The sequence below is a fragment of the Pseudophryne corroboree genome, chromosome 9 (assembly GCF_028390025.1).
Source record: "Pseudophryne corroboree isolate aPseCor3 chromosome 9, aPseCor3.hap2, whole genome shotgun sequence".
Taxonomy (NCBI): Eukaryota; Metazoa; Chordata; class Amphibia; order Anura; family Myobatrachidae; genus Pseudophryne; species Pseudophryne corroboree.
Genome location: NC_086452.1, coordinates 49,737,990 through 49,759,403, shown reverse-complemented (window position 1 = coordinate 49,759,403; position 21,414 = coordinate 49,737,990). Strand labels below are relative to the sequence as shown.

The following is a 21,414-nucleotide window of genomic DNA, read 5'->3' as shown; positions in this document are numbered from 1 at the left end:
AAGGACCTCCTCAGCCTGCCCCAGCCAGTGCCTGGTTGCTGATCTCTACACATCCCTGCAGCCGCGGACGGTCCCCGGCTATTGGACACGGAGCAGAGACATCCACATATTAAGATGTTGTTCTTCTAACAGAGGTCGCCACGCCAGCAGATAAGTGGGGATGACAGGTTGATGTTCCCTGAACAAAGATGGCCGGGGCAGCCTCGTGACGGGTCACGTGGTAAAAACAAAAAGCCTGCTCTAACGGCTCTGCAGCCATGTCGTCACTGCACGCTGATTGGCTTTTTCTTTAAAGGTCCAGACGCTGATTGGTGGGTTCTCCCTGCCGGCAGATTTAAACTGTTCCCCGTGTAGTGTGTGTGTGATCGTCGCCGCCGGTGCTTCTGCCTGATCCGTGGATGTCTGCTATCGGGATCGCAGGTGAGAGGACGGACCCGACCCACACTGCCACCCGCAGGGACCTGCCGCAGTAAGGTGAGCGGTGCAGGACCTGTAATGACGGCTCTGTACAGAGCAGGGCTCAGACTGGGCGATCTACGGACAGGTCTCCCGGCAAAGGACTATTGTCTGTCTGGTCTCTGATCATTCCCTGCAGCACAGAGTATATCAGGAGATGAGTGATGTATGAGGACGGGGCCAGTGATATGATATGAGGAGGGGAATGGAGGCAGCAGGAAGCCACATACTGAGATTTATATAGTGAGAAGAACAGGGTCCCCCAGCAGCACAGAGTATATCAGGAATTGACTGATGTGTTAGTGAGGACAGGACTGCATGTGGCAGGGGGGATCCGGTCTGAAGATTGACAGTGTCTAGGTCGACAATGTTTAGGTTGACCACTATAGGTCGACAGTCACTAGGTCGACATGGATGGAAGGTCGACAGGGTTTCTAGGTCGACATGTGCTAGGTCGACAGGTCTAAAGGTCGACATGAGTTTTTCACAAAAAAAAAATCTTTTTTTAAATTTTTTCATACTTAACGATCCACGTGGACTACGATTGGAACGGTAAAGTGTGCCGAGCGAAGCGAAGGCACCATGCCCGAAGCATGGCGAGCGAACGCGGTGCACTAATTTGGGATCCCAGTCACTCTACGAAGAAAACGACACCAAAATAAAATAAAATCCTTATGTCGACCTTTAGACCTGTCGACCTAGCACATGTCGACCTAGAAACCCTGTCAACCTTCCATCCATGTCGACCTAGTGACTGTCGACCTATAGTGGTCGACCTAAACATTGTCGACCTAGACACTGTCTATTTGATGAACCACACCCGTGGCAGGGTCAGTTATCCTGTCCCACTGATGCAGGAATATTATATTTCTATATGCAAAAAAAGTTTATATTTGTGTCTTATTTCCTCTGTGAGGTCAATTCAATCAAGAATGATTGCAGCCATGTAGCTTCCACATCAGCCCCACTTACAGTTTCCCCTAACTTGCACATTTTTATAAGTACCCCTGTGGGGCTGCAAACTAAAATGTGTGATTTAGGGGAATTTTTGGGACAAACTTTAGGGTTACTGCAATTTGCTCCAAATTCAAACAAACCCTATATGTAAACTCTCCTATGAGTAACCTACTGTTCCATGTGTATTTGCAACTCTGATCACAGCCTGGAAACCCATACAATATGCTTCAATGTTACAAGATTTCTTTTCCATGCTTGGAAACTGACAGTGCAATCTGTATAACAAAATAGTATATTAGTAACCTGTAAAATGAAACGGCACTCAGACTATTGCTGGGCATTTTATATTTTATGTCTTTTGAAGAACTGTTTGAACCTTTAACTGAAAATACAAAATGACCCGTTGTTCTTCCCAGACTGATCACTTGTACAATATATGCAGACCCTGTACAAGATAATGGCTGCAAAACTATAGTACATTTCTCTAACGTCCTAAGTGGATGCTGGGGACTCCGTAAGGACCATGGGGAATAGCGGCTCCGCAGGAGACTGGGCACAAAAGTAAAGCTTTAGAACTACCTGGTGTGCACTGGCTCCTCCCCCTATGACCCTCCTCCAAGCCTCAGTTAGATTTTTGTGCCCGAACGAGAAGGGTGCACACTAGGTGGCTCTCCTGAGCTGCTTAGTGAAAAGTTTAGTTTTAGGTTTTTTATGTTCAGTGAGACCTGCTGGCAACAGGCTCACTGCATCGAGGGACTAAGGGGAGAAGAAGCGAACTCACCTGCGTGCAGAGTGGATTGGGCTTCTTAGGCTACTGGACATTAGCTCCAGAGGGACCGATCACAGGCCCAGCCATGGATAGGTCCCAGAGCCGCGCCGCCGGCCCCCTTACAGAGCCAGAAGACAGAAGAGGTCCGGAAAATCGGCGGCAGAAGACGTCCTGTCTTCAACAAGGTAGCGCACAGCACTGCAGCTGTGCGCCATTGCTCTCAGCACACTTCACACTCCGGTCACTGAGGGTGCAGGGCGCTGGGGGGGGGGCGCCCTGAGACGCAATAAAAACACCTTGGATGGCAAAAAATGCATCACATATAGCTCCTGGGCTATATGGATGAATTTAACCCCTGCCAGAATACACAGAAAAACGGGAGATAAGGCCGCCGAGAAGGGGGCGGAGCCTATCTCCTCAGCACACTGGCGCCATTTTCCCTCACAGCTCCGTTGGAGGGAAGCTCCCTGTCTCTCCCCTGCAGTCACTACACTACAGAAAGGGTTAAAAAAAGAGAGGGGGGCACTAATTACGCGCAGTATTAAATAATACAGCAGCTATAAGGGAAAAAACACTTATATAAGGTTATCCCTGTGTGTATGTATATATATATATATATATAGCGCTCTGGTGTGTGCTGGCAAACTCTCCCTCTGTCTCCCCAAAGGGCTAGTGGGGTCCTGTCCTCTATCAGAGCATTCCCTGTGTGTGTGTGCTGTGTGTCGGTACGTTTGTGTCGACATGTATGAGGAGAAAAATGATGTGGAGACGGAGCAGATTGCCTGTAATAGTGATGTCACCCCCTAGGGGGTCGACACCTGAGTGGATGAACTGTTGGAAGGAATTACGTGACAGTGTCAGCTCTGTATAAAAGACAGTGGTTGACATGAGACAGCCGGCTACTCAGCTTGTGCCTGTCCAGACGTCTCATAGGCCGTCAGGGGCTCTAAAGCGCCCGTTACCGCAGATGGCAGATATAGACGCCGACACGGATACTGACTCCAGTGTCGACGGTGAAGAGACAAATGTGACTTCCAGTAGGGCCACACGTTACATGATTGAGGCAATGAAAAATGTTTTACACATTTCTGATAATACGAGTACCACCAAAAAGGGGTATTATGTTCGGTGAGGAAAAACTACCTGTAGTTTTCCTGAAACTGAGAAATTAAATGAGGTGTGTGATGATGCGTGGTTTTCCCCCGATAACAACTGATAATTTCTAAAATGTTATTGGCATTATATCCTTTCCCGCCAGAGGTTAGGGTGCGTTGGGAAACACCCCCTAGGGTGGATAAAGCGCTCACACGCTTGTAAGAACAAGGGCTCTATCCTCTCCTGAGATGGCCGCCCTTAAGGATCCTGCTGATAGAAAGCAGGAGGGTATCCTAAAATGTATTTACACACATACTGGTGTTATACTGCGACCAGCAATCGCCTCAGCCTGGATGTGCAGTGCTGGGTTGGCGTGGTCGGATTCCCTGACTGAAAATATTGATACCCTAGATAGGGACAGTATATTATTGCCTATAGAGCATTTAAAAGATGCATTTCTATATATGCGTGATGCACAGCGGAATATTTGCCGACTGGCATCAAGTGTAAGTGCGTTGTCCATATCTGCCAGTAGAGGGTTATTGACATGACAGTGGTCAGGTGATGCGGATTCCAAACGGCATTTGGAAGTATTGCCTTATTAAGGGGAGGAGTTATTTGGGGTCGGTCTTTCAGACCTGGTGGCCACGGCAACAGCTGGGAAATCCACGTTTGTACCCCAGGTCGCCTCTCAACATAAGAAGACGCCGTATTATCAGGCGCAGTCTTTTCGTGGGCAAGCGGGCAAAAGGTTCCTCATTTCTGCCCCGTGACAGAGGGAGAGGAAAAAGGCTGCAGAAATCAGCCAGCTCCCAGGAACAGAAACCCTCTCCCGCCTCTGCCAAGCCCTCAGTATGACGCTGGGGCTTTACAAGCAGAATCAGGCACGGTGGGGGCCCGTCTCAATGAATTTCAGCACGCAGTGGGCTCACTCGCATGTAGACCCCTGGATCCTTCAGGTGATATCTCAGGGGTACAAATTGGAATTCGAGACGTCTCCCCCTCGCCGTTTACTAAAGTCGGCTTTACCGATGTCTCCTTCTGACAGGGAGGCAGTTTTGGAAGCCATTCACAAGCTGTATTCCCAGCAGGTGATAATCAAGGTACCCCTCCTGCAACAGGGAACGGGGTATTATTCCACACTGTTGTGGTACCGAAGCCGGACGGCTCGGTGAGACGGATTCTAAATCTAAAATCTTTGAACACTTACATACGGAGGTTCAAATTCAAGATTGAGTCACTCAGAGCAGTGATTGCGAACCTGGAAGAAGGGGACTACATGATGTCTCGGGACATCAAGGATGCTTACCTTCATGTCCCAATTTACCCTTCTCACCAAGGGTACCTCAGGTTTATGGTACAGAACTGTCACTATCAGTTTCAGACGCTGCCATATGGATGGTCCACGGCACCCCGGGTCTTTACCAAGGTAATGGCCGAAATTATGATACTCCTTCGAAGGAAGGGAATTTTAGTTATCCCTTACTTGGACGATTCCCTGATAAGGGTAAGATCCAGGGAACAGTTGGAGGTCGGTGTAGCACTATCTCAGGTAGTGTTGCGGCAGCACGATTGGATTCTCAATATTCCAAAATCGCAGCTGATTCCGACGACTCGTCTTCTGTTCCTAGGGATGATCCTGGACCAGAAAAAGGTGTTTCTCCCGGAGGAGAAAGTCAGGGAGTTATCCGAGCTAGTCGGGAACCTCCTATAACCGAGCCAAGTCTCAGTACATCAATGAAATGGTTCTGGGAAAAATGGTGGCTTCCTACGAAGCAATCCCATTCGGCAGATTCCACGCGAGAACTTTCCAGTGGGACCTGCTGGACAAATGGTCCGGGTCGCATCTTCAGATGCATCAGCGGATAACCCTGTCACCAAGCACAAGGGTGTCTCTCCTGTGGTGGTTGCAGAGTGCTCATCTTCTAGAGGGCCGCACATTCAGGACTGGGTCCTGGTGACCACGGATGCCAGCCTGCGAGGCTGGGGAGCAGTCACACAGGGAAGGAATTTCCAGAGCTTATGGTCAAGCCTGGAGACATCACTTCACATAAATATCCTGAAGCTAAGGGCCATTTACAATGCTCTAAGCTCAGCAAGACCTCTGCTTCAAGGTCACCCGGAGTTGATCCATTCGGACAACATCACGGCAGTCACCCACGTAAACAGACAGGGTGACACAAGAAGCAGGAGGGCAATGGCAGAAGCTGCAAGGATTCTTCGCTGGGCGGAAAATCATGTGATAGCACTGTCAGCAGTATTCATTCCGGGAGTGGACAACTGGGAAGCAGACTTCCTCAGCAGACACGACCTCCACCCGGGAGAGTGGGGACTTCACCCAGAAGTCTTCCACATGTTTATAAAACTCGACAAGTATTGCGCCAGGTCAAGGGACCCTCAGGCAATAGCTGTGGACGCTCTGGTAACACAGTGGGTGTACCAGTCAGTGTATGTGTTCCCTCCTCTGCCTCTCATACCCAAGGTACTGAGAATTATAAGATGGAGAGGAGTAAGCACTATATTCGTGGCTCCGGATTGGCCAAGAAGGACTTGGTAACCGGAACTTCAAGAGATTCTCACGGAGGATCCGTGGCCTCTACCTCTAAGAAGGGACCTGCTCCAGCAAGGACCCTGTCTGTTCCAAGACTTACCGCGGCTGCGTTTGACGGCATGGCGGTTGAACGCCGGATCCTGAAGGAGAAAGGCATTCCGGATGAAGTCATTCCTATCCTGATCAAAGCCAGGAAAGATATAACCGCAAAACATTATCACCGCATTTGGCGAAAATATGTTGCGTGGTGCGAGGCCAGTAAGGCCCCGACGGAGGAATTTTCAACTAGGTCGATTCCTACATTTCCTGCAAACAGGAGTGTCTATGGGCCTGAAATGGGGGTCCATTAAGGCTCAAATTTCGGCCCTGTCAATTTTCTTCCAAAAAGAACTAGCTTCAGTCCCTGAAGTTCAGACGTTTGTGAAAGGGGTACTGTATATACAGCCTCCTTTTGTGCCTCCAGTGGCACCTTGGGATCTAAATGTAGTTTTTGGGTTCCAAAAGTCACATTGGTTTGAACCACTTAAATATGTGGAGTTAAAATATCTCACATGGAAAGTGGTCATGCTGTTGGCCCTGGCCTGGGCCAGGTGTGTGTCAGTATTGGCGGCTTTATTCTGTAAAAGCCCTCATCTGATTTTCCATTCGGACAGGGCGGAATTGAGGACTTGTCCTCAGTTTCTCCCTAAGGTGGTTTTCAGCGTTTCACCTGAATCAACCTATTGTGGTGCCTGCGGCTACTAGGGACTTGGAGGACTCCAAGTTGCTAGACGTTGTCAGAGCCCTGGAAATATAGGTTTCCAGGACGGCTGGAGTCAAAAAATCTGACTCGTTGTTTATTCTGTATGCACCCAACAAGTCGGGTGCTCCTGCTTCAAAGCAGACTATTGCTCGTTGGATTTGTAGTACAATTCAGCTTGCACATTCTGTGGCAGGCCTGCCACAGCCAAAATCTGTAAAAGCCCATTCCACAAGGAAGGTGGGCTCATCTTGGGTGGCTGCCCGAGGGGTCTCGGCTTTACAACTTTGCCGAGCAGCTACTTGGTCAGGAGCAAATACGTTTGTAAAATTCTACAAATTTGATACCCTGGCTGAGGAGGACCTGGAGTTCTCTCATTTGGTGCTGCAGAGTCATCCGCACTCTCCCGCCCGTTTGGGAGCTTTGGTATAATCCCCATGGTCCTTACGGAGTCCCCAGCATCCACTAGGACGTCAGAGAAAATAAGAATTTACTTACCGATAATTCTATTTCTCGTAGTCCGTAGTGGATGCTGGGCGCCCATCCCAAGTGCGGATTGTCTGCAATACTGGTACATAGTTATTGTTACCAAAAAAATCGGGTTATTGCTGTAGTGAGCCATCTTTTCTAGAGGCTCCTCTGTTATCATGCTGTTAACTGGGTTTAGATCACAAGTTATATGGTGTGATTGGTGTGGCTGGTATGAGTCTTACCCGGGATTCAAAATCCTTTCTTATTGTGTACGCTCGTCCGGGCACAGTATCCTAACTGAGGCTTGGAGGAGGGTCATAGGGGGAGGAGCCAGTGCACACCAGGTAGTTATAAAGCTTTACTTTTGTGCCCAGTCTCCTGCGGAGCCGCTATTCCCCATGGTCCTTACGGAGTCCCCAGCATCCACTACGGACTACGAGAAATAGAATTATCGGTAAGTAAATTCTTATTTTTTAATTCTAACAAATTGTAAATGGTACTTTCTTGATTTGAGTAATGTATTTATAAATGCCTCTCCAAGATGGATGCCTAATTAAACTACGATCTTGACCAGTAGGGTTTTATCCAGGAAGATGAATCTGGCTGATCACTTGTCCGCAGAGATCCAGAGCAGTGTCACAATAGAATATCTCAACGCATCTGGGCAGGCATTGAAGCGCAAAGTTATACGTAATGCATTCACCACACTTGGGCGCAATGAGTTCCGGGAGTTGGTGTTGAGGGTGAACGATGGGAAACTGTCTCAGAACTTTACTCTGAAGCAGATAAAACTCTTCAACCGCTTCATGCAGGATGGAAAGAGCACAATTGTTCTTCAACCAGACAATGTCCAGCTGCTGATCTCCAACTGCCCCTCGGACAAGCTAAAGCACTTCATGAAGACTCTGATGATTAAGCATGAAGCTTCAAAGAGTGAAAAACCAGTTAATGAGCGGATGCGGCTGTTGTTGGGTCTCCCCCGGGTGTTTGAGACCATCAGCCCAGTCCAAAAGAAAGATGTGGTGCAGGCAAACGAGATGCGTGCCAAATGTAACACAGAGACCCCTGTCAAGAGGAAAGGGCTTGGTCATAGCGGACCTAACGCAGCAAACAGATGTCCGCAGAAACGGGCAAGAACAGAATCTTCAGAGAACAGTCTAGTAAGTAAAATTGCTCAGTGGACTCGCACGACTAAACAACTTGTAGCATGTATCTGAGTCTGCTCCTCATTAGTAAGCTGAGGCTGGTGTAAAGATCAGGCTAGTAGTAGTCGCAAATTAGCATCAGTGACGCGTTTCGCTGTGAAATGACCCACAACTTCATCAGGCCAAGTTTTACGTCCTTTCACAATGAAATTTAGCAAGCGCTACTCTGAGACAATCGCTGAACCGGTGTTCAGAGCATCCTCCAATTACTCTTGACTCCTCATTCTTGCATGAACGAAAACCAATACTTGAGTTGATCCACCTTACTTCTTTCACTTCCTAGCACACCTTTTGGGGCACGGCTACAGCAGTTTGTCCTGTTCCATCTGATCTGCTGGTCTCTATCGAACGAGTCCAATACTAGGGGCCTAATTCAGAGCTGATCATAGATGTGCGAACAAATGCACATCTACGATCAAAATCTCTGACATGTGGGGGGGGGGGGGGGGCAAGCCAAGCCGTACCCCCCCCCTTCCCTGCAGAGGTGTGAAAGCATCGCACAGCGGCGATGCTTTCCCACCTGGAAAGTAGCTCCCTGTCTACGCAGCCATGCTGCAGGGGCAGGCGGCTACCCATCATGTTTTTTATTGCAATGGCTGCGTGTGATGTTACCGGTCCGGACACTCATGCATTGTCTGGGCAGCGCCTCTTATATGGAGCGTTGACGCCGACAAAACGCGCTACCGACGCCCCGTTCCTGCTCCCCTCCGTGTCTTAAACTGCGTTCTGCAGAGAATGCAGTTTAGGACCTTACCACTGGCGTACGCACATGAATTAGACTCTAAATCTGGCAAATGTGCAGGTGCCTGATCTCAGTGTGAAGTAGCAGTAGAATGTGTTTTTGGCCTTGAATCTTTCTAATGCAAATAACCCTTGACTAAAATTGTTCAATAAGCTTTTATGAAACTGGTAACGGTCTCTCGAGTGGGTGAATGCCACTGACAGAGGCGGACTGGCCATAGGGCTCACAGGGAAGATTCCCGGTGGGCCGACGCACCCACGGGGCCTGTTTTGTTTGAGGACATGTGGTCCTTTTTATAGACATAATGAATAAGATGGAAAATAATTTGCATATATGAAAATGACTTTGCCACTTAGCCTGTGATTGCAGATGATCTAGTGTATGCTCTGTCTGCCTGCTTGGCTGACATATAAGATTGAGTGAATAGTGATTGGGATACGGTTGGTGTAATAAGCAAGAAAATATATCTTTCTAAAGAATGATATAGTTTCCTAAATTCTAAAGGTGTATCATATAATGTGCTCATAACATTTAATTGTATTTACTTTTAACTTCCCCCTTGATGCTAGACATCCCCACTATCTGGAAAGTCTTGGGGGGAGGGTGCTGCTGCCATGGCCCATGGATAGACCTTACACCTCTGGTGCTGCCCAAGTGGGGCCACTAGTACAAATTTTTTCCAGGGCCGCTTTTTGTTCCCAATCCGCCCCTGGCCACTGAGCATTAATCTTCTGATCCGTGTGTCTTCTCACTTCACCTTTGCATAACCTCTCCTGTCCTGCCTCAGATTTCAGATCTTCGTCCCAGCAAGAAGCCAACTCTGACCATGCCCCGGCAAATGCAGCTCTCCACCGAACAGGCCATGGTTCTCCGCACCGTCCTCAGCGGAAAGAACGTGTTCTTCACAGGGAGTGCAGGTTGGTGGTGACGGAGTGAACTCTTAATTCACAGGGGTCAGTTGTGTCAGAGTTTGAATGAATGGGGAAACAACAATTTTGATTCTCTGCTTTTCAGTGCGATACATTCTGTATAAACTTTATTTAAGTTGACCTGTCAACAAAAGATGGAGGAAGCAATTTTGTGGGCGGGAACAATTTTTACTTGAATGCAGCCAATCAACTTGTCAGAAACTAGCGACCTCACTAGTACATTCCCCAGTGATGTCATTACTTCCTAGGGAATGAATAGGTTGCATTTTCATGAACCCTGGCTCCATTTACAAAATGTCTGCCTCTGCTGTATGTAGGGGACAGGTGTACTTTACTTTAAACCAATTGGTCTTCAACCTGTGGCCCTCCAGCTGCTGTGGAACTACACATCCCAGCATGACCTGCTTTTTTTTTTCTTTCTTAGCATGCCTTAATAGCAAAACTGTGGCAGGGCATGCTGGAATGTGTAGTTCTATAGCAGCTGGAGGGCCGCAGGTTGAAGACCCATGCTGTTAATGCCTTGTAATGTGTGTTGTCTTAAAGTCTCAGCTCTTGGTTTCCTCCTTCCCAGGCACAGGGAAGTCCTATCTGCTGAAGAGGATTGTTGGCGCTCTGCCACCAAAAAGCACTTATGCCACAGCGAGTACTGGGGTGGCCGCCTGTCACATCGGTGGCACCACGTTGCACGCATTTGCAGGTAAGCAGGGGCTCAATGTCCTGTTTTATAATGGGGTTATTGCAGGAGATGGAGGTGCTGGAAAGTCCATGCCCTTTCCATGACGTGAGCGTTAGTGGTGCAGGCCCATGGTTGGTTCTAAATCGGAGTGGTGAAGGGACCTCTGATGTCACCAGGGGGAGGAGCCACGACAATTGGCGTTTTAAAAGAGGAGGAGACCCGTGTTCAGCCTCCTCCGTTCGGGTCCCCTCCTCTCTGCCTGGAGCGCTGTAGAGTTTGAGCACTAGAGGGCTCAGACTCTACTGCGCATGCGCAGATCTACGGAAAAATGGCGTGGCGGACATTTTCCCTGAGATTTCTCTACTGCGCATGCGCAGAACTCCGTGAAAATGGCCGCTGAGCCATTTCCACGGAGTTCTAATAGCGCTGCAAATGCCAGCACTGGACTTCCGAGGGGTGAGTATTTTAAAAATGGGTGCGGTGGTGGCCCCCTCTGGACTCAGGGGCCCGTGTGCACCGCACACACTGCACCCATTATAAAACCGCCAGTGGCCACGGTCGAACAGGATACCCGAAATGTACCCTCGCGGGCTCTCTTCGCTCGCCACGCTTCATCATCTGTGGCTCGCTTCGCTTGCCACCGGGTTACTAAAAGTAATAGTTGGTGGCGTGGATAGTAGAGGAACTATCCCGCTGGCCTAGCTCCTCCCCCTTGTGTCATGGCTCCTCCTCCTGACGTAAAAGATCCCTTAGGCCACTTGAATCTAGCATCTACCGCAGGCCCATTGTAAACTATGGATGATATTCCGTTTACACTCCACAAAAGCAGACTTGTGCTTTATTCTGTCCAGACACTAGGTGGCACTAACTCTTAGGCCGATCGCCCTCTTCACTTGTGGGGCTGTTAGTGCTGCAGAAAGCAGTTCGCACTGTCGGCTATTTCCTGTGTTTCTACACCAGTATATTGGTACTGTGTTTCAGGTATCGGTTCGGGGAAGGCACCATTGGAGCAGTGCATTGAAATGGCCAAGAGGCCCGGGGTGCGTCAGCACTGGGTAAGCTGCCGACACCTAATCATTGATGAGATCTCCATGGTGGAAGGTGAACTCTTCGACAAGTTGGAGGCTGTTGCCAGGTAGCGTGCCCGGAATGTGTGGGGAGGGCAGATACAGTACACGGAGCGGCGGTCACTGGCCGGTTACTGATAACTATGTCTCTTGCAGGGCAGTGCGTGGTCGGGATGAGCCCTTCGGGGGGATCCAGCTTATTGTCAGCGGAGACTTCCTCCAGCTCCCACCGGTTACTCAGGCTTCAAGTCAGACAAAGTTCTGCTTCCAGGTAGGAACCAGAATGTGCTGCACGGAGCAGTCCTAGTGTTTCCAGCTTATGCCCTACAGATGTGTCCTCATATATCATTGCTGCAGTTGCGCCAATCAGCCCCTCCCAGTGCGCCAGTATGAGGACACATCTGCATGTGCTGTGAGGTGACGGCTAGAAGAACACGGGCGGCAGGAAGATTTGTTTCATTGGCTCATGGTGTATTGCTCTGGAGGGATCGGTATGAAATATCTACAATCAAAATCCCGACGGTCAAAATCCCGACAGCAATTGACCGATGGACAAAATACCGACATTTAAAATACCGACAAGGTCAAAATACCGACATGTAAAATGTCGACAGGTCAAAATGCCAACATGAGTTTCTCTAACGTCCTAATGGATGCTGGGGACTCCGTAAGGACCATGGGGAATAGCGGCTCCGCAGGAGACTGGGCACAGCTAAGAAAGAATTAGGACTACCTGGTGTGCACTGGCTCCTCCCACTATGACCCTCCTCCAGACCTCAGTTAGAATCTTGTGCCCGGCCGAGCTGGATGCACACTAGGGGCTCTCCTGAGCTCCTAGAAAGAAAGTATATTTAGGTTTTTTATTTTACAGTGAGATCTGCTGGCAACAGACTCACTGCAGCGAGGGACTAAGGGGAGAAGAAGCGAACCTACCTAACTGGTGGTAGCTTGGGCTTCTTAGGCTACTGGACACCATTAGCTCCAGAGGGATCGACCGCATGGAACCGGCCATTGGTGTTCGGTCCCGGAGCCGCGCCGCCGGCCCCCTTACAGAGCCAGAAGCAAGAAGAATCCGGAAAATCGGCGGCAGAAGACATCAGTCTTCACCAAGGTAGCGCACAGCACTGCAGCTGTGCGCCATTGCTCCTCATACACACTTCACACTCCGGTCACTGAGGGTGCAGGGCGCTGGGGGGGGGGGGGGGCGCCCTGAGAAGCAATAAATACACCTTGGCTGGCAAATATATCACAATATATAGCCCCAGAGGCTATATATGTGATAAATACCCCTGCCAGAATCCATAAAAAAGCGGGAGAAAAGTCAGCCGAAAAAGGGGCGGAGCTATCTCCCTCAACACACTGGCGCCATTTCTCCCTCATAGTTCCGCTGGAAGGAAGCTCCCTGGCTCTCCCCTGCAGTCTACACTACAGAAAAGGGTAAAAAAGAGAGGGGGGGCACTAAATTTAGGCGCAAAATACATATATAGCAGCTATAAGGGGATATAATTTAGTTAATCCCTGTATTATATAGCGCTCTGGTGTGTGCTGGCATACGCTCTCTCTCTGTCTCCCCAAAGGGCTTTGTGGGGTCCTGTCTTCTGTCAGAGCATTCCCTGTGTGTGTGCGGTGTGTCGGTACGGCTGTGTCGACATGTTTGATGAGGAGACTTATGTGGAGGAGGAGCAGGTGCCTATAAATGTGTTGTCACCCCCTGCGGGGCAGACACCGGAGTGGATGGACTTGTGGAAGGAATTACGCGAAAGTGTCGACTCCTTACATAAAAAATTTGACGACATGCCAAATGTGGGGCAGCCGGCTTCTCAGCCCGTGCCTGTCCAGACAACTCAAAAGTCATCAGGGGCTCTAAAACGCCCGCTGCCTCAGGTGGCAGACACAGATGTCGACACGGATACTGATACCAGTGTCGACGACGAAGAGACTAATGTAATGTCCAATAGGGCCACTCGTTATATGATTGAGGCAATGAAAAATGTTTTACACATTTCTGAAGTGACCCCAGGTACCAGAAAAAAGGGTATTATGTTTGGGGAGAAAAAACTACCAGTAGTTTTTCCCCCTTCTGAAGAATTAAATGACGTGTGTGAACTAGCGTGGGCTTCCCCTGATAAAAAATTTGTAATTTCAAAAAAATTACTAATGGCGTACCCTTTCCCGCCAGAGGATAGGTCACGTTGGGAAACACCCCCTAAGGTGGATAAAGCACTTACGCGCTTATCAAAAAAGGTGGCACTGCCGTCCCAAGATACGGCCGCCCTAAAGGAACCGGCTGACAGAAAGCAGGAGGCTCTCCAAAAAGCTATATATACACACACTGGTATTATACTGAGACCAGCTATTGCCTCAGCATGGATGTGCAGTGCGGCAGCTGCATGGTCAGACTCCCTGTCGGAGAACATTGACACCCTAGACAGGGACACTATATTGCTAAACGTAGAGCATATTAAAGACGCTGTCTTTTACATAAGAGATGCACAGAGGGATATTTGCCGGCTGGCATCAAAAATAAGTGCACTGTCCATTTGTGCCAGGAGAGGGTTATGGACCCGGCAGTGGACAGGGGATGCAGATTCCAAAAGGCACATGGAAGTTTTGCCTTATAAGGGTGAGGAGTTGTTCGGGGATGGTCTTTCAGACTTAGTGTCCACAGCAACAGCTGGGAAGTCAGCATTTTTGCCACATGTCCCCTCACAACCAAAGAGAGCACCGTATTATCAGGTGCAGTCCTTTCGCCCCCAAAAGAGCAGACGGGGTAGAGGCGCGTCCTTTCTGCCCAGAGGCAGAGGTAGGGGAAAAAAGCTGCAGCATACAGCCACTTCCCAGGAACAAAAGTCCTCCCCCGCTTCTTCTGCTAAGTCCGCCGCATGACGCTGGGGCTCAGCAGGCGGAGCCAGGTACGGTGGGGGGCCGTCTCAAAAACTTCAGCAATCAGTGGGCTCGCTCACAGGTAGATCCCTGGATCCTTCAAGTAGTATCTCAGGGGTACAGGCTGGAATTCGAGACATTCCCCCCCCCCCCCCCACCCCCCCCCCCCGCCGTTTCCTCAAATCTGCCTTACCAACGACTCCTTCAGAAAGGGAGGCTGTGTTAGAGGCAATTCACAAGCTGTATTCCCAGCAGGTGATAGTCAAGGTGCCCCTACTTCAACAAGGACGGGGTTACTATTCCACAATGTTTGTGGTACCGAAACCGGACGGTTCGGTGAGACCCATTTTAAATTTGAAATCCTTGAACACATATTTAAGAAAATTCAAGTTCAAGATGGAATCGCTCAGGGCGGTTATTGCAAGCCTGGAAGAGGGAGATTACATGGTATCTCTGGACATCAAGGATGCTTACCTGCATGTCCCCATTTACCATCCTCACCAGGAGTACCTCAGATTTGTGGTACAGGATTGTCATTACTAATTCCAGACGTTGCCGTTCGGCCTGTCCACGGCACCGAGGGTATTTACCAAGGTAATGGCCGAAATGATGATACCCCTTCGGAAAAAGGGAGTTTTAATTGTCCCATACTTGGACGATCTCCTTATAAGGGCAAGGTCCAGAGAGCAGTTGTTGGTCGGCGTAGCATTATCTCAGGAGATGCTACACCAGCACGGTTGGATTCTGAATATTCCAAAGTCTCAGCTGGTTCCGGCGACACGTATACTGTTCCTAGGAATGATTCTGGACACGGTCCAGAAAAAAGTGTTTCTCCCAGAGGAGAAAGCCGAGGAGCTGTCGTCTCTAGTGAGTGGCCTCCTGAAACCAAAACCGGTGTCGGTGCATCATTGCACGCGAGTCCTGGGAAAGATGGTAGCTTCCTACGAAGCGATTCCATTCGGCAGGTTCCATGCCAGAACTTTTCAGTGGGACCTGTTGGACCAATGGTCCGGATCGCATCTTCAAATGCATCGGTTGATAACCCTGTCTCCAAAGACCAGGGTGTCTCTGCTGTGGTGGCTGCAGAGTGCTCACCTCAGAGAGGGCCGCAGATTCGGCATACAGGACTGGGTCCTGGTGAACACGGATGCCAGCCTTCGGGGCTGGGGGGCAGTCACTCGGGGAAGAAACTTCCAAGGACTTTGGTCGAGTCAGGAGACTTCCCTACACATAAATGTTCTGGAATTGAGGGCCATTTACAATGCCCTAAGTCAAGCAAAGCCCCTGCTTCAAAACCGGCCGGTTCTGATCCAGTCAGACAACATCACGGCTGTCGCCCATGTAAATCGACAGGGCGGCACAAGAAGCAGGACGGCGATGGCAGAAGCCACAAGGATTCTCCGATGGGCGGAAAATCACGTGTTAGCACTGTCAGCAGTGTTCATTCCGGGAGTGGACAACTGGGAAGCAGACTTCCTCAGCAGGCACGACCTCCACCCGGGAGAGTGGGCACTTCATCCAGAAGTCTTCCAACTGATTGTAAACCGTTGGGAAAGGCCACAGGTGGACATGATGGCGTCCCGCTTAAACAAAAAGCTGGAAAAATATTGCGCCAGGTCAAGAGACCCTCAGGCGATAGCTGTGGACGCTCTAGTGACACTGTGGGTGTACCGGTCGGTTTATGTGTTCCCTCCTCTTCCTCTAATACCCAAGGTACTGAGGATAATAAGGAGAAGAGGCGTAAGAACTATACTCATTGTTCCGGATTGGCCAAGAAGAGCTTGGTACCCGGAACTTCAAGAAATGATCTCAGAGGACCCATGGCCTCTGCCGCTCAGACAGGACCTGCTGCTGCAGGGGCCCTGTCTGTTCCAAGACTTACCGCGGCTGCGTTTGACGGCATGGAGGTTGAACGCCGGATCCTAAAAGAAAAGGGTATTCCGGAGGAAGTCATTCCTACGCTTATTAAAGCTAGGAAAGATGTAACCGTACAACATTATCACCGCATATGGCGAAAATATGTTGCGTGGTGTGAGGCCAGGAAGGCCCCAACGGAGGAATTCCAGCTAGGTCGATTTCTGCACTTCCTACAGTCACAGGGGTAACTATGGGCCTAAAGCTGGGTTCCATTAAGGTCCAGATTTCGGCTCTGTCGATTTTCTTCCAAAAAGAACTGGCTTCACTGCCTGAAGTTCAGACATTTGTCAAGGGAGTGCTGCATATTCAGCCTCCTTTTGTGGCACCGTGGGACCTCAACGTGGTGTTGGGTTTCCTAAAGTCACATTGGTTTGAGCCACTCAAATCCGTGGATTTAAAATATCTCACGTGGAAAGTGGTCATGCTTTTGGCCTTGGCTTCGGCAAGGCGTGTGTCAGAATTGGCGGCTTTGTCATGTAAAAGCCCCTATTTGATTTTCCATATGGATAGGGCAGAATTGAGGACTCGTCCCCAGTTTCTTCCTAAGGTGGTATCAGCTTTTCACTTGAACCAACCTATCGTGGTGCCTGCGGCTACTAGGGACTTGGAGGACTCCAAGTTACTGGACGTAGTCAGGGCCTTGAAAATTTATGTTTCCAGGACGGCTGGAGTCAGGAAGACTGACTCGCTATTTATCCTGTATGCACCAAACAAGATGGGTGCTCCTGCTTCAAAGCAGACTATTGCTCGCTGGATTTGTAGCACAATTCAGCTTGCGCATTCTGTGGCTGGCCTGCCGCAGCCTAAATCTGTAAAAGCCCATTCCACGAGGAAAGTGGGCTCTTCTTGGGCGGCTGCCCGAGGGGTCTCTGCTTTACAACTTTGCCGAGCTGCTACTTGGTCAGGGGCAAACACGTTTGCAAAATTCTACAAATTTGATACCCTGGCTGAGGAGGACCTTGAGTTCTCTCATTCGGTGCTGCAGAGTCATCCGCACTCTCCCGCCCGTTTGGGAGCTTTGGTATAATCCCCATGGTCCTTACGGAGTCCCCAGCATCCACTAGGACGTCAGAGAAAATAAGATTTTACTCACCGGTAATTCTATTTCTCGTAGTCCGTAGTGGATGCTGGGCGCCCGTCCCAAGTGCGGACTGTCTGCAATACTTGTATATAGTTATTGTTAACTAAAAGGGTTATTGTTGAGCCATCTGTTGAGAGGCTCTGTTATGTTCATACTGTTAACTGGGTATAGTATCACGAGTTATACGGTGTGGCTGGTATGAGTCTTACCCGGGATTCAAAATCCTTTCCTTATTGTGTCAGCTCTTCCGGGCACAGTACCCTAACTGAGGTCTGGAGGAGGGTCATAGTGGGAGGAGCCAGTGCACACCAGGTAGTCCTAATTCTTTCTTAGCTGTGCCCAGTCTCTTGCGGAGCCGCTATTCCCCATGGTCCTTACGGAGTCCCCAGCATCCACTACGGACTACGAAAAATAGATTTACCGGTGAGTAAAATCTTATTTTTCCATTGTTTTTGGTGTGTATGTCGACATAGGTTGACATGGACATCATATAAGTGTGCTGCGCTCGCCATGCTTCGGGCACGGTGCCTCGCTGCGCTCAGAACACTATTATATTCCTCCTCCAGGTCCACTGGGATGGAAAAGTAGGAACAAGTCGGTTTCAATGGAAAAATCATGAAAAAGTCATGTCGGGATTTTGACTTTGTCGGGATTTTGATTGTCGGTAAATTGACTGCATCCCGCTCTGGAATCGGTGTGGATGGCAATTCCGTGATCACTGATCCCTATAAAGAATCCACGGTTACTCGTTGGCAGTGAATCCTCTGTTTGTTTCTTATGTTGAACCTGTTACCTGTATGGTGACCTGTTAATATTTACATGTAAAAATTATCCCTATTTTTGTTTTTCTGATTCATTAAGCAAATCTAAACCTTGCTGTAAATCGATAGCGTTGGAGATCTGTTATCACTGGTGGCGTTATGAGGCATCAATTGGGAACATAGATAACGACTCCCACCTAATGAACCCCCCCCCCTCCCCCGACCCAGGAGGGATGTCTCCTGAAGCAACATGAGTCATGTGAATGTATTGTAGCTGTCCTTAAGCATAAGAGGGTGCAACCAAGTCGGAAAATCATTGAGTAGAGAAATCTGTCTGCTATTCTTCCTCATGTCCTGACCACTAGGGGCGCTGTTCTGTTGCAGGCTGGTAACTTAGGGGACGATGTACCAAGCAGTGGTGAAGTTGCCCATAGCAGCCAGTCATGTTTGAGGTAGCATTTATTAAGTTTATTCTATAAAATGATTAGAGGCTGGTTGCTACTGGCAACTACTCCACGTTTCCACTCTTTTCACTGCTTGATACATCACCCCGTTAACCCCTGCTGAATAAACCATATGGAAATGTTGTGTTGTCGACTAGAACGCATGCATAAAGAACATAGGCCCAGATTTATCAAGCCTTGGAGAGTGATAAATTGCATGGTGATAAAGTACCGGCCAATCAGCTCCTAACTGCCATGTTACAGGCTTTGGTTTAAAAAATGACAGTTAGGCGCTGATTGGTTGCTACTTTTATCACTGGTACAATTTATCACTCTCCAAGGCTTGATAAATCAGGGACTGAGTGACCTGTTTGCAATTTTTTTGCTAATGTGCTCTACTAAAGCATAAGGTGTACACTATTTATTACAAAAATAAATGTCCCTTTAAAGAACGCAGCATTTCAAATGGCGTGACGGTGTGTCCCGGTGTTCTAGCCGTTTCTCAATGCGTTTCTGACTTGTCCGGCTTTGTGCTCCGTGCAGGCGAGAAGCTGGAGGAAATGTATCCATCTCAACATGGAGTTAATGGAAGTGAGAAGACAGACGGATAAGAAGTTCATTTCCCTGTTACAAGCCATTCGCCTGGGCAGGTACAAATTGTCCCTACGTAGTGATTACACAACACTGAGCGGAGATAGAGGCTCATCTGTTATACATTCAGCGCCGATCCCAGAGGATTCTAGTGGTTCATTGCTGATCAATCCGTTTCTGGGTCTCTCCTGTTGCCATCTGCTCTCCATGACCGGTGTCTGATCCTCCAGGGACTATTATACAATACCTCTGTGTAAACGTCTCTGGCTACATTTAATAGGCATAACTGTAGTAGAGAAAAGAAGACTCTTGTGTGGGCGCACTCTTAAATGTCGGTAAATACCGAACTAAAATACTATTTAAAACATAACTTTTAATAACTAGCCACTAAACTGATGGTTGACTCACTGTGGCCCACTTGGAAATTATACAAGGAAAAATAAGATATAATAAAGAGATATAATAAAGAAGAGGCTATAAAGATAGCTTAAATTTAAGTGTATACCTAAACCTTAAAAAATTGTTAAATGTTCTGGTCAATTTAGCCCTTAATTGGGAATTGGGGGTAGACGGCCATATATCTGGGCTGTACCCTGCCACCCTGACCAGTACAGTGATTGTAATAATGGGGCCATGAATGGCTAAACGGAGCACCGTACTCCACTTGGGTTGAGGCAGCACTGTATCCTTTAATAGGGATATAGCAATATAATTTGTCACTTGAAGGTTCCCCTGGTAAATGATGCACACTAAAGAAGAAAAGGGGTGCTTCTACTGTTGGTGTTGAGAATTACTCCAGTCCTGGAAGATCCTACAACACCCGGTGTTCCCAGGACGTCACCCTCCAGGTACTGACCAAGCACAGACCGCTTGGCTTCCAAGATCAGACGAGATCGGGTATATGTGGTGTGATATGGTAGTAGGATATAGGGCTAATAGAGGCACTGAATAACAATATTATTATAACGGTCTCATATGTGACAAAATAAAAAAATACAAATAAATCATGAAAGTGAAAATAAAGGTGGGTGAATCTGCTGTCTGTGTTAAGGTGGGTACACACTGGAAAGATATATCTGCAAATCAATTGATCCGCAGATATATCTATGGACGGATCGGGCTGTGTGCTATGCATACACACTGCCCGATCCGTTGGGGACTGACGTCATGAACTGGGCGGGCGTGTACACACGCCCGCCCAGTTCAGCTGTCAATCACCGCCGGCCGCTGCAGCATGTGTACGGGTGGTCGGCCGACCACCCCGTACACACACAGCGACGCGCCAATATATCGGTAGATATATTGGCCGTCGGCTGTGCTGCGTGGCCGTCGCGATACGTCTGTGAACGACGGAGTTCACAGACTTATCGGCCGTACACACTGGCCGACGGACCCGCGATATATCGGCCGTTCAAGAGAACGGACGATATATCGGCCAGTGAGTACGGGCCTTTAGGCAGGAAAAGACCTGGATCTCAGATGAGGGTTCACCGAATAAGTAAAGTCACAGAAATAATAAGCTGAAAATAGGTGTGCAACAGGGGTGGTGACATATTAGATATGGATTCCGTATCATGCAATCTGAGTTAGAATAATTGCATTCTGCACATAGCATTGTGTTGAAACCCCACCCTCTTCATTAGAGGATAACATAGATACCGAATATTGCTTAATGCATGAATTGCTAATCCATCACCAGCAAGATATAGGAGCTGAAGATGTTAATGTCCAGTATTCATTAGTGTATTACACCAATAGATATTGCTGATTCCACAATACACCAAACGCAATTCACCATAGTCACTTGACTCTCTTAATTAGAGGATGGCATTGATACCCAAATTTGCTTAATGAATAAATTGCTGATCCATCACCAGCAACAGATTATAGTTAATGTATTAGTGTCCAGTGCTCATTAGTGTATTTTAAGCAATAAATATTGATAATTTCTCTAACGTCCTAAGTGGATGCTGAGGACTCCGTAAGGACCATGGGGAATAGCGGCTCCGCAGGAGACTGGGCACATCTAAAGAAAGCTTTAGGACTAACTGGTGTGCACTGGCTCCTCCAAGCCTCAGTTA

The 21,414-nt window shown here is 48.6% G+C and overlaps 1 protein-coding gene across 4 annotated transcripts in view; it reads left to right on the top strand.

The window, feature by feature from the left end:
- Nucleotides 1–27: 27 nt before the first annotated feature.
- PIF1 (PIF1 5'-to-3' DNA helicase) overlaps nt 28–21,414 on the top strand; it is a 45,277-nt gene continuing 23,890 nt past the window's right edge. For 2 of the 4 annotated variants that reach the window (XM_063939300.1, XM_063939303.1), the window contains exons 1-7: nt 28–474; nt 7,616–8,198; nt 9,773–9,902; nt 10,486–10,611; nt 11,572–11,725; nt 11,814–11,928; nt 19,286–19,392. In XM_063939300.1, coding sequence (XP_063795370.1) covers nt 7,632–8,198; nt 9,773–9,902; nt 10,486–10,611; nt 11,572–11,725; nt 11,814–11,928; nt 19,286–19,392 — 1,199 coding nt within the window. In that variant the 5' untranslated portion in view covers nt 28–474; nt 7,616–7,631. Of the gene's footprint in view, nt 475–7,612; nt 8,199–9,772; nt 9,903–10,485; nt 10,612–11,571; nt 11,726–11,813; nt 11,929–19,285; nt 19,393–21,414 lie in introns of all 4 variants that reach the window. The other 2 variants (XM_063939302.1, XM_063939301.1) reach the window with 2 other exon arrangements.